The sequence below is a fragment of the Chiroxiphia lanceolata genome, chromosome 3 (genome assembly GCF_009829145.1).
Source record: "Chiroxiphia lanceolata isolate bChiLan1 chromosome 3, bChiLan1.pri, whole genome shotgun sequence".
NCBI classification, from domain to species: Eukaryota; Metazoa; Chordata; class Aves; order Passeriformes; family Pipridae; genus Chiroxiphia; species Chiroxiphia lanceolata.
Window position 1 is genome coordinate 52,847,576 of NC_045639.1, and position 12,864 is coordinate 52,860,439.

General features: G+C 39.6%; 1 protein-coding gene across 2 annotated transcripts in view; it reads right to left on the minus strand.

The window, feature by feature from the left end:
* Positions 1–5,398: 5,398 nt before the first annotated feature.
* CNKSR3 (CNKSR family member 3) overlaps positions 5,399–12,864 on the minus strand; it is a 63,735-nt gene continuing 56,269 nt past the window's right edge. For both annotated transcript variants that reach the window (XM_032682561.1, XM_032682562.1), the window contains exon 13: positions 5,399–12,225. In XM_032682561.1, coding sequence (XP_032538452.1) covers positions 11,927–12,225 — 299 coding nt within the window. In that variant the 3' untranslated portion in view covers positions 5,399–11,926. The remainder of the gene's footprint in view (positions 12,226–12,864) is intronic.

The following is a 12,864-nucleotide window of genomic DNA, read 5'->3' on the forward strand; positions in this document are numbered from 1 at the left end:
ATTATACTGGGGTTCAAGCAGACAGGAAGAGACACAAACATCTCATTTGTAGCTTTATTGAAAAACATAGGTTATTAGTGATTGTTTTATACTTTATCAGGCTGCTACTCTCTTGCATTAGTACTTTGCTTTTCATGTATATTATTCTCCCCCAAAAAATTAAAACACAATGCCCTTAATCACAGGTTGTTCTCACTAATAAATTACCTATTTAATATGTTTATATAGGTTCTTTTCCACAGTACGAGTCATGTTGAAAATGCCCTAATTAAAATATTTCCATTTATTTGCATGACTAATCAGTACTTATCAGTAACGTGGCACTTTATATCTTCAAAGCACTGTAACTGCATATAAATGGATTATTTGAAAACTTGCCAAGAATATATTTTGAAATCTGATGCTATTGCTTCCTAAAATAACTACTGGCTTTACATGTGCACTGAATTGTAGTGAGGGCACTAGTGACAGGTCCAAAGAAGCATATGTGTTACTTATGGAAAGAATAAATAGTCCAGAGAAGAGATAAGACAGCAGACCAGACACTGTTTCGTGATGACATGGAAAAGCAGATGGCTCAGTCCTTTGAGTGGTAGAAGAGACACAGTCTATCCCACTTCCCACCCTGTTTTTTGTTGAAGAGAGCTGTCGCACTCATGTGCAAATGAAGTCCCACATCCCCAAAACTGCTCGCAAGAGACTTGCCACCATTCTTTCACTTCCTCCTCTTTGGAGATTTCAACAGACTTGAATGCCAAAATATTCAGGGCATCTGGTGCTGCTTTCTGGAGACTGGCCACTGACAAATCACACTGTATGAGAAATTAATTTCTCGGTATAATTCACTCTGTGTGCCTTTCCAAAGTTCATATCCCTGGGACACCCACTGATTGAAAGAAGATGAAGGTGGGTACTCTTTTGCTTTGCAGTTTAACAGGGAACTTATGTACACAAACAAGATACTTCCAAAAGCACAGAACTAACCTGTCTGTCCACAAGTTACTTTCCTTTTTAAAAATTAAAGATTATATTAGAAATGGCAAGGGTATGGGAATGTGTCTTTCAACTCTATCATCTCAAAGGAAGCAGTATAAAAGAGCAGATTTTATAAATCTGTTGTTTTCATTTTCAAAGGCTAAACTACCTTTTAGATCTATCAAAGTGCTTTCCCCTAAAACTCACAAGTGTAGTGGTATCCCTAACACTTTCCTTTTATTAAGGGGAAAACCTCACAGTTCTTCAAAATAAATAGCTATGTTTTTCCAGTGTTCTGCAAGTATCTCAGCTAAAGGAATGACAATCATAATTGAAGAAGATTATGATTCTATTCTAGATAACTACAAAAACGCAAAATTAATAATTCTGTATGTTACTGCTCCCTATCCTTTTTTCCTGTGTGGTATCACTGAACTGAATCTTTTCATGCATTCCTTTGATTGCTTCAATCTCCTTTAAACATCAAAATTTCACTACAGTTATGGTGAAGTGTGTATGGTGACTTTTATCCAGAAGGGCCTGAAAGTTCTTGATGAACTCTACCAGGATGCACTTACATACAGCCTACTCACATCTCTGCAAATTCATGAGGTTGTAGAGACATCAAGAGATCACTAAGTCTGCTCCTCCCAGCAGGATCAATTATACTCAGGCTATTCTTGACAGAGGCTGCCTAACCTGTTCTTAAAGACATCAAATAATGGAGGTTCCACAGCTCCCTTCAGTATCTTAAACCAGCGCTTAACTCTCCTTGACATGTTTTTTTGACCAAATTCAAGTTCTCTGCTGTAATTTAAGCCTATTGTCTCTTGTCCTATAAAAACTGGTCCTATAAATTTATTACATAAATCTTTAATGTTTGTTCTTAAGACACCAATGCAGTCACCTTTTCTTAAGACTATGCAACATAATTTGATTTAATATTTCCTCAAAGGTCAATGTTTTCTAAGCAAGGGGGCTGTTTCCCCCTAATTAGAACTACCTGTACTTCAGGTTACTGCAGGCATTGCCAGTCCTAAAGCGACAAAAGGAATGGAAGTGCCCCCCTAGTAGAGTCAATGAGAAGCTCTCTTGAAGAATCTGCTGAGAATAAGAGCCCTGACCCTTTTTCTTTTCTCTGTTCTGTGTTGGTTAGAAATAAGTAATTTGCCATCAGTTGCCAGGCAGTTCATTCCTCTTTCAATCACAGAGTTTGGTATAGATTCAAAAGAAGATTTGAATGCCTGCTGGTTGTGTTCCTCTTCAGCTTTAGGAAAAAAAAAAAAAACAACCACAAAGAAAGAAAAGTCAGGCTAAGGAGATCTGAGTAAAGCCTCTCTGCATTGCTTTTTCCATTCTGCTGCTCCTTAGACCCTTCAAACTGTACTATTAAATACAATAGAGGGCAATTAAGTCCCTGACCCAGCATACTCAGGAAGTTACAACTGCAAGATGTGGCTTGCTACAAAAATTTTTTTCTTACAATCTAAATAGGTAAGACAGACTGTTATAAAGGGATAGATCATAAAAACCCCACTTCTTCACCAGTGTCAATACAAAGAAAATATCCCATAGAAAAATAGATACATCCTATATGTAGAAAACTAAAGATGTAGCTGCAGGGATTATGTGTGGGGGTGTCCACAAAACTATTGTTCCCCCCCAGCTCTGTCACCTGTCTGTCTCAGACAGACTCCCAACTCATTAGCTGGGAGTTTTTCCAGCATTAAACAGCCCTTCACTACCATTGAGCTTCAGCAGGTAAACATGTAAATTGGGTATTAAAAAGTTTACAACAGGGGCAGCACGAGAGATAAATTGAGTTACCATTTTTTGGCTGCTGACTGAGGCACCAAATCTCACAGTGCACCTCCTGATTTCAAGAGGGGAGCAGAAGGCAAAGAAGCCATCCAGTCTGAATGATCCCCAGCCCTAGCACAACTCCCACGTCTTCCCCATGAAGCACTGCTTCAAATATAACAAGGAAATCATGCTTAAAAAAATGTATAAAGCATTATTACTTTAAATTAAAACACTTTATAACACAATTGCAACATATATTGCCTCTTCAATTCTCTAAATATAGTTTTAACTTACCACAAATTTAGAGAGATCTCGGGAAAATCACAAAGTTTGCACATATGAAGCAATAGGCCTCCCCCCCACAGAGATTCCTGTCTTCCTTTTCCTCCCCCACCCAAGCCCCAAATACAGGAAGAGAGATCACCAGCTGCCTGCTGAAGAAAACAACTACTGAATAGTGTGCATCATTCAGATGGCTTGGATGATTCAGCTTTTCCACGTGAACTTTACTAAGTGGCACACAAATGGTGCTTTGTGCATTTCTGAAACAAATGTGTATTTAATAGTCCAAGTACATAACCCAATTTCTATTCGAAGAACAACTTTTCATCTTAAATAAAGCAGTGTATCTGTTACCTTACAATGGCTCCGGTTTTCAAACCTGTAGATAGTTACATTTCCCAGTGCTTATGTACTGCAGCACCTGCAGCCTTTAAAAATCCATTTTATATTGTTCTCAAAAGTTGCACCAAACAGGACAATGAAAAGAGGATCTAGTAACAAGCTCATAATTGTGAAAGCCACCTGACTTGATGTGCACTGGTTTTAGAGTGGGAGGGCTGGGAAGGAACAGAAAAGCCAGATGTTGCAAGAAGTCTGCTCTTCCAGAATACAACAGCACAATAAGGAACGGCTTGATCATAAGTTTCCCACAGTTAACTGCAGCTCACTGTCTGGAAACTTGTAGGAGAATAATCTTAAGAGTTTCCAGAGAGTAGGTTGAGATAAAAAACTCACACAAATGCAAAACACGTACACATTTACTTGGTGTATTTTATGTTTAACACTGCTCAAAGATAAAGAATTAATGCCTGGTTTTACTTCTCTAATTTCCTTGGCTTTTACTCATTTGTTCAAATGTTCACTTGAGTCCTCTTCATCAACAAGATCCTATTTTCATTTCACCCCTTCAGTCATAAATCAGAAACAGCTCTTAATAAACTAACCAGATTTGACACAAAAAGTAGAAAGAAGGATCAGACTTAGCGCTGCATTGGACAGAACCTCTGGACAGACAAGCCCTGTTAACTTAGCAGAAGAAATGTTGATTTATTCTCAAGTATAAAAGCAGCACAAGTACGTTGAACACAACGCTGCCTTCTGCACGCACACAAGTGTGACAACGCTCAGCAAGGGCACCTTGAGCAAAAGGAAAAGCTGGTAACAGACTGAATGGACTGGTCATCACTGGAAGTCACTCAAGACATATAGGAAAATTAACAGAAACATTGCTTGGCCTGGTGCTTTGAACAACAAAGGGGGTCACCTAATGCGCCACTTTTCATTAGGGCACCACCTGGGACTTTGTCTTAGAGGTGCAAGATAGGCAAGAGTACTGGAAAGCAACAGAAAACCATGTTTTGGTAGCATCTCTTCTTCCACTAATGGTTTTTGTATGTTTTTTGTGATTTTATAACTGACTTCCACCTCCTGTTAAGATGTAGATCTGTTACACACATCCAACTTGAAAAGCTTGTATCAAACTAATCAGCTTGATGCAGTTCTCACCTCATAGCTCCTGTCCTGAGTCAACACTACCAGAGTTGGCCACCCTCGCCAAGATGTCTCCTCTCACAGCCAGCTATGTGAGCAGTAAACACTGAGTGAGACCAGAGGGTGCCCGAAATCTTCTACATTTTGAAAACATCAAATATTTCATTGCAAACTAGACCAAAAATTCCCATTTGCAGGAGTGACCCATGGGAGATGTCATGTGCTTTGGCTACCGTGGGTGGTGCAGGTTTTCTGAACTTCAAATTTCTGGTGATATATGTTTTCAATCCCTGCAATTTCTTACTGGCAACAGGAGTACATCTCATGACAGCTCCCCATCATGCCCCCTGCTCTTTGGTCAACCACTGGGAAAACGAGTCATGATACCAAAACCTGAGCCTCTTCTACATTCTGCTAGAGGCCTTATTTCCCACATAGAGACCACATCCATTCCAAGGACAGCAGCCAGCCCCAGGCAGTAGCATGTCAAACACACTTCTTGTGGCCAGATTCACCAGTGAGTGAGCACCTTGGGGTGTCTGCCTCACTGCCTGCCTCAGATAGGCCCAGCTTACTGGTCCACTTCGCTTTAATAAAAGCCTCTCTGTGCAGCACCAGGTGAAACTTGCCTGTACCATACCTGGAGCTCATGTGCTGCCAAGCCTTTTTGGTTTTTAAACAACAGCTCCCTCACATTACCTCTGCGGTAACACTGTGCAGCACATTCATCCCTCCACAGTGTTCCCACACTTCCAGAAGAAGCCTTTTATTCTGGTGGGGTTCTTTTTGTTTGTTTTTGTTTGTTTGTTTATTTGTTTCTTTAGTTTTCCAGTCCCAGATTCATTTGTTATTCAAGTACACCCTTAAGCTAGTTCTGACCTACAACTCATTGGGACCACAGCCACAGCAGTCAAGTACAGCTTATCGACCACAAGAAATGAGAACCAGGTGTATGAGCCAACACAGGCTCTCCTCTCTTCCTGCTAATGGGAAGAGAGTCTCACCTGGCTCCCAGCTCACCAAAAAAGCCACACTGGGAGAGGAAGGAAATCCCATACTTAACTACAAGGCAGCAGAAAGCTGTCAGTAAAAATCCAGACCATCCCTGAAAGAAAGCTACAGAGCTGCCCGAGTGACAGCAGGAGAGGGCGCCACGGAGCCTGCTGCTTCAAGGGTTAATGCCCAGCCCCACGCAGCAGCATCCCGAGGGAAACAATTAGGTCCACTTGGTCCTAAACATTCGTACTTCCTGTCTTTATTACTTCTAAAAACACACCTGAACAATTACTCATCTCCTCTGTAACCAAAACCAAAACCTTTCTAAACATGTGTTTTGAGAGGTGAATCAGAGGCCTGCCGCTCATCTCCTAAGCAGGAAGAAGGGAAGAGAGGGGCTGCTGCTTTAGCTTCTGGATTCCTCCTTGCCTTCTTGTCCCTCCATCCTGCCTAGCCACTGCACAGACAGCAGGAGAGGGCAGGCAGGGAAAGACAGAAGACCTCTGTGGTAGGTCTGCATCCATCTCTCCAATGTGACCTGCAAATCCAGAGTTAAAAAACTCCAAGCAAGGAAAAAAACACAGACCTTTCTTCCTGTCCAGCGATAAACCAATGTTTTTGGACCTAAAAGGCCAAGGACTGCTTGGGGTGGTCTAAGCAGCTTCAAAGCAGAGTATAAGCCAACAGTTTACTAAGCAGAGAGGAATTCTTAAAAGAATCAAGAGCTTGGAAATACTGTCTTGTGGGCTGTGCTATTTTTACTGGAAAGCTCTGGCCAAAACTATCTCAGACATCAAAACAAACTAGATTATGCTATAAATATTAAAAGGATTTATAGCTCTTTGTTTGTGCAATAAATTCCTGGAAAGTCCCTTGGCCTTAGTGTAAGGAGGAGAATGTCAAAGAGGAAGAAGGACATACAGAAAGGGAAATAATTAATTTTGGACATCATGTATTTTCTTCTCATCCTACTCACTTATAGCAACTTATATCAACTTCTCACCAGACACAAATGGTCAAGAACTATGTCAGATGATATTAAGACTTCTGCATATTCAATGGCACATTCAGTGGGCTTGGGGAAGACAGTCTTATGAGAAGCTGCATTACACCTAAGAAAGCCTTTGGTCAGGTTCTGTGGAGACACAGTTGCTCTGCAAGAATCTACAATACCTGAACTACAGGCCTCACTTCCTACTATCATGTAATAAAATCAAACAAATCACCCAAGATGCAGCCACTAAAGTCTGGCTGATCTTTCACCTGAGTAAAAATCCTTAGTTTCATTATTATTCATAAAGTTGTTATTCACAAGGTAGAAAAAGTGTTTCTTTTTGTGTTTTGATTTTGAGGTTTTGTTTGTTTGGGGTTTGGTTTTGTTTTTGGTTTTTTTACAGTTTAAAATATTATGGTCCATTTGTGACTACCTGGAATTATTAACATTTACACTGGAAATATGGAAGGATTTCCTGAGAAACATTTGTACTGAAAACAGCTAATGGGGGATGGAAGAGGAAAACCCATTATTAGGTAACATTGAGATACATGATTACTTGGGGAAAGAACATTAAATACATAAATCAGTTTAGACTGTGGCATTTTCTATGCCTGTCAGTAAATATTGCTTGAACAAAAAAGTCCCTAAGCAAAAGTCACAAGGTCTGAGGCTCATTACCTGCAAAGGCATTCCCAGAGTACATCTAAACACATGGCAGCTTGGCCTCATCAGCAAGCACAGCCCACTGCTTCATCAGGATCTTGTTGTGTTTGCTCCACAGGTACATTTCAACAGTTCCTACTTTGGCTCATTTTTACTGAAGGAGGGCTACACTTATGGAGACAGGGGAAGGGAAACAAGCAACCAACCAAAAAATCAAAACCAAAGAAGCCCAAACAACTAACCCACTTTGCTGAAGATGGCACAGTAAATTGGACTGGGCTGTTCTCTGATTCCTTGGCTGCTGCCTAGCTGCCAAACTGCAACCCTGCATAGATGCCTAGTGAACTGTTCATCCTCACCAGAGCCCAGAGAACAAACAGGAACCACAGTCTTAAACTGATCCCAAGGATTCTCCCAATAAATCAGCACTCTCCAGCACTAGTTTTATGCTTAATTCCTCTGTCTCCATATCCCGTTAATCAATCATGTATTTGCCTAAGACAAGGTATCTTTGTCCTCTCCCAAAAATATATATTGGGCTAACTCTATAACCACTTAAGGGAGAAAGTCAGTGGCTTACATTATCCTGAACAACTGAGGTGGCCACACAGAGAGGTTTAAAAAGAAATGTTTACATCTATGCTATGTCATGCTAAAACAAACACATTTCTCACACTGGCGAGAACTGGAGGACACCCAAAGATCTGGAGTTTTTACCTCCACTGAATATGTAATCCTTATTTTTCCTCCTTCTGGCAAAGTACGTGCAACAGACAGCTCCTCCCTCTTTCATATTTAGTATGTATAAAAAAGAAATCCCAGCTCGAAGTAATACTGGTTCAGTAATACTGTTTAAAAATTTGACCTTCCATTTTTGGACTAAGTCCAGAAAAACCCAAACTAAGCTTTCGGATCACTGCATGAGGCCCCGTGGGAATGACACAATCTCACCACTATCACAAAAGAAGACAAAACTGATGTTCAGGGACTTGCCAGAGAGCTGGGTCTGCATTGTGCAGGCAACAGGATAAAGAGGGCATACTATTTTAAACCGATGCAGCAGCAGTGTGGGCAGTATAATTTAGTGAAATTACATATTGACAGCAGCTCTTCACTGCTTTTGTTATACATATTACAGCTCAAGTACCATGTGTGGAACTATATATTACAACTTTGAATGACTGTTTCATATTCTAGCATCATACAAATGTAGCAGTAGAAGTACAAGTGTGCTGCACTTGTGTGAGTTGCTTTCTTTGAGAGTTACTGCCATGCAGCTGAAACAGTGTTCAACACAACACAGACCAATATATGTAGCTTAGCCTGGCCCCTCTTTCTTCATTCTACAAGTTGAGTCCTTTTGGAATGCTCTTTCTGTATTTTAGTGTAAGTCAATGGCTTTCTTGAGAGCTCCTGTCCATTATAAAAACCTTACATTCTACAAGGTGACAAAAGCATTCATATGTGATTGGCTCAAAGAGCACATGCTCCATCACCACAGCATGTGCAAAGAAAAACTCAGGCTACAGAGAAAAAAGAAGCTACAGCTGTACAGCAGGACAAAGTCAGAGTACTCCAAAGGACCTAACACTTCTTTCCAACTGTACACAAGTATTTCTAACTCACACTCTGAGGTGGTGCACTAGGACGTAGAGTGGAAGCTAGGAGAAGTAGCACTTATTTAAGCACAGAAAACACAAGCAACACAAACAACAAATACCTTCCTTCAAGATACCAATCCTGCTGGCAAAGGCATTTCTGAATATGCATGCACACAAGAGCCCTGCTGTCCATCATGTGTAAGATATTCCCAAAATTGACTGATGAATGCAGAAAAACTCCTAGGAAAGCAAAACATCCCAGGGAAGTAAAAAAAGGTTTGAGCTCAAAGTCTAAGTTGAAGCCTGATGAGGGGTTTAACTTGGTTTATTCAGGATGTGGCTGCAGGTATAGAGCAGTTTGTGAAGGCTGTCTGCTGACATAAGATTTGGACAAAAAAATATGCAAGAAGAAAATTCTTTATCCTCTCCAACTATAAAACTAGTCTTCATCATCTGTTTCCTCATTTGGCTAAGTTTTAGATTTTTATTTTTTCCTCTCTTTCTGTTCAATGAGCACCCACCTTATGGAATATGTTGTTTTTAAAACAAGCCCTGCTTATGAGGAAGAAAAGGTTATCAGTTAATTGATTAGCATAAAATCAGTATAATACAGTAGTCTGTCCACCTCTTTTGGCCATCCAGAATTCAAACACTGATTAATTTAATTATCCATAATAATAGAGGAAACACATTGCTTGAAGAATTGCCCTGAACTCTGTCTCTACAAGCCATTAGTATTCATATTTATGTCTTATTTCCTCTTGCACATTACTATCTAAAATAGTATTTTCTTGCAACAGTTATGTAAAGGAACACTCAAGGTACTGCCTTGCAAACACTCTACAGACTAAAATAGAAGGCTGCTCTCTATTTCTGAAGTACACCTTCCTCACTATACATATATGCAGGAGTACTAAATATTCTTTTTCATTTTCATGGGGTTTATGATCTTTTCCATTTAACTGTGTTGTTTTGCCTCTGTGACAGAGTATTCAGAGTACTGTGAAGTGCTGTACCATGGCAGGATATCTGGATATATATGTTGTACTAAATAGGGAAGTCAGCTTAGGCATAGTTTTTGATAGAACAGATACATGTACCTTTGATACCAAGAGATAAGCCAGGTTTCTGCATAATAGTAGTTTCTAACTTGTTACCTACATTTTTCACAGGTTATGCCAGAAAGATATTGACTGCGATTTACTCCTAGATCTGTGGGACTTTTTTTTACCCCTAAACTATAGAGCACTCTTAAACTGTGGAAAACAGGACATGGGAGATGAGCAAAATTTCCATTTTAAATGTCTTGTTTAGACAACATCTTTGATCTAGTTCAGTAACTGTGATTTACTTTAAAACAGTTCAGTCAATTTGAGGTTGGACTATACTACATCACAGTGCCCACAACATGGCAGTTTCAGCCTTCTTCTTGGAGGCAGAACCAAACCGTTCTGGGGTTCAACTGCATCGCAGCAGTGTTTGGTCACATCTCTAGTACAGACTGCCATCTCGGGCAGTGGAGAAGAGTGCCACAAGAAGGACATATTATAATCTGCTTTGATTAGAAAGGTCCAAACCAGCCCCCACCTAAATCACCACTCACAATCAAACATAATTAATTGAGAACTGAAACACCCTGTCTCTCTCTGCGAGGCAGTAGCACAACTTCATAAGCTTGTTGCAACAGAATGGTCACAAGTTCACAGTCAGATTATAGTGTTAAAAACACTCATGTTATCGCATGTGATTCCTGCCCCAATCCAAAGTGAAAACTAGTATTTAACTCCCCTCTTTACCCACCAATTATTAAATACAAATCCTTCTTTTCAGCAAGACCAAAGAAGTAAAGGCTGTTGGCAATGTATCATCTACAAAAATAGTTAGTCTTATAATTAGCAGGGAACACAAAAACTTTTCATTTGACTAAGCTGTGCCCAGTACTGAAATACAGGAAGGTACAAACAGTATCTGCTTAAGTGTAAAAAATATATACAACTATATTTAACACTTAAATTACTTTAAACTTTTTTTAAGTTTGCATACTAGCAGTTCTATGTACATTCTGTTTTGAACAATACCTCTTTAATATCATCCTCTTTTGTTAAACAAGTTTTATTTTCCTCCCAAAATACCCAATGCTATTTCAAAATTCTGAAGGTGTAAAGATTTGAGCTATATAGAAAATAGCAAATGTCTTACAATTGTAGTGTATGATAGCACATATTTTTCATAAAAACAACACATCATTCAAAAACTGAACCATTGTAAAAGTTCTCATAAGTCCAACAGGACTGTCTTTAAAAGGTTACTTTGGTTAACAGCAAATCATTCTTAAACAATTAAGGAAGAAAATATATATTCTTTTACCACCTCTACAGATGCATTTCCTTGGCATGTTGTAGCAATCCATATACCTTTACAGACAAGCACTGCAGTTGTTCAGTGCTCTTTATTTCTACTGTGATTTCAATAAAATAGTTTATATATCAGGTTGGATTGATTTATAATTAAATTAGTCCAATTTCCTAAAATCTCTGAATGAGAGAACTCTCTTCCTAAGCCTTCACAGAATTTCTGGTATCAGAGAAAGAATAGCAACACTATTACTTCTTCCTCACAAGGTTGACCTCACGCAGTATTTGCAACAGCATCAGTAAGTTGCACAAAACCATTGTTCCTCTGCTTATCTTTCCTGGTCAGGAGAGTAACGCAACGCAACTTGTGCTGAGCTCTGCGTACTCTGACACCCAGCCAGTCACACCAGTCTCTGAGCATTCAGACAACTAAAGTGCCACTGGACTTCACGGTAACACAATTCTTTCTTCTGAGTCACTATGAACATTCCAGGTCATGTGTGGCCTCTATCTCACTGAATTCTACTTATTTCCATGGGAATAAATGCCTTCAGCTTTTGGCCAGGAAGAGGAACTTGATCTTTATCTTTTTTCCCTCCTTGCACTATGGCACCCTCTGCTCTGTCAAAAGTCATGAAAAGGCAAAAATGTACGGTTCTCCAGGAAAAGAATACCACATTAGTCTCTATGCGTCAGTTAAGCTGAAAAGTAGCGAAGTCTGATCGATGAGCAAAGGCACTTGGTAACAGAGTTGTGGACAAGAGTCAGTGAGTCAACAATTTCAGTCTTGTGATCCAACTGACCAGCAGCGAGGGTTCTGCAGAGGAGTGTTTTGTGGATGATGTAACCGACGATTTTTTAGCACCTTCCTCTTGAAAAGGAATTGTTGCACTGTTGTGGAGGTCTGTATTCATAAAACACCTGCTGCCTCGAATATAATCCGTTCCCTTCACTAACTGCTTGTCAGACACTGGCCTGGAGAGGGGGTACTGCGTGGAGGGGCTTTCTTCAATGATTGGGGGTATCCTTTCATTGCTGAAGTACCTGCAGAGAACATCTTCACCTGAACAAACAGGAGGAGGAAAACCAATTATTGATGACTTCAAACCCCTCCATTAACACTTTCTATTTTTATAAAAAATATTCTGGTTACACTTCAAATTCCCCAGATTTCGGTTATTTTTCATAATCCACCTCAACATAAGCAGCTATCAATAGATTCATAGCTGTTTGCTTCTTTAATATTTTTTTTAAGTAACACAAATAACAAGAAAATAAATCCATACACAGAGAAGATACCATTTGACTGTTAAATTCCAGATTCACACACACCAAAAATGCTAGTGCAGACTACCATCATGCAAATCATTATCATGGGTGAGACCTAGCAAACTGTCTTGTAACATGTTATTCAAAATGCTGAAGAGACCAGAGTTGAATCCATATTTTTCTCAATGTAACTCATGAGTAACTTAAAAGATACAAATATTACTCTGGACAAAAGAAATTAATTTTGAGAATTGGTTTTGACCAGTGATTTGTGATGCTTTCTCTGTTTTTACTCTTCCTTAGGCAGCTGATCGTGGCAGTTGTTGCTAGAGGCATCCTACCGGACTAGGCAGGCCTTTGGATGTGATTCAATACAGCTTACATACAAGTCTTCAGCACTTAGGTACATTTCAAGTATTAAAAAAAGTCAACA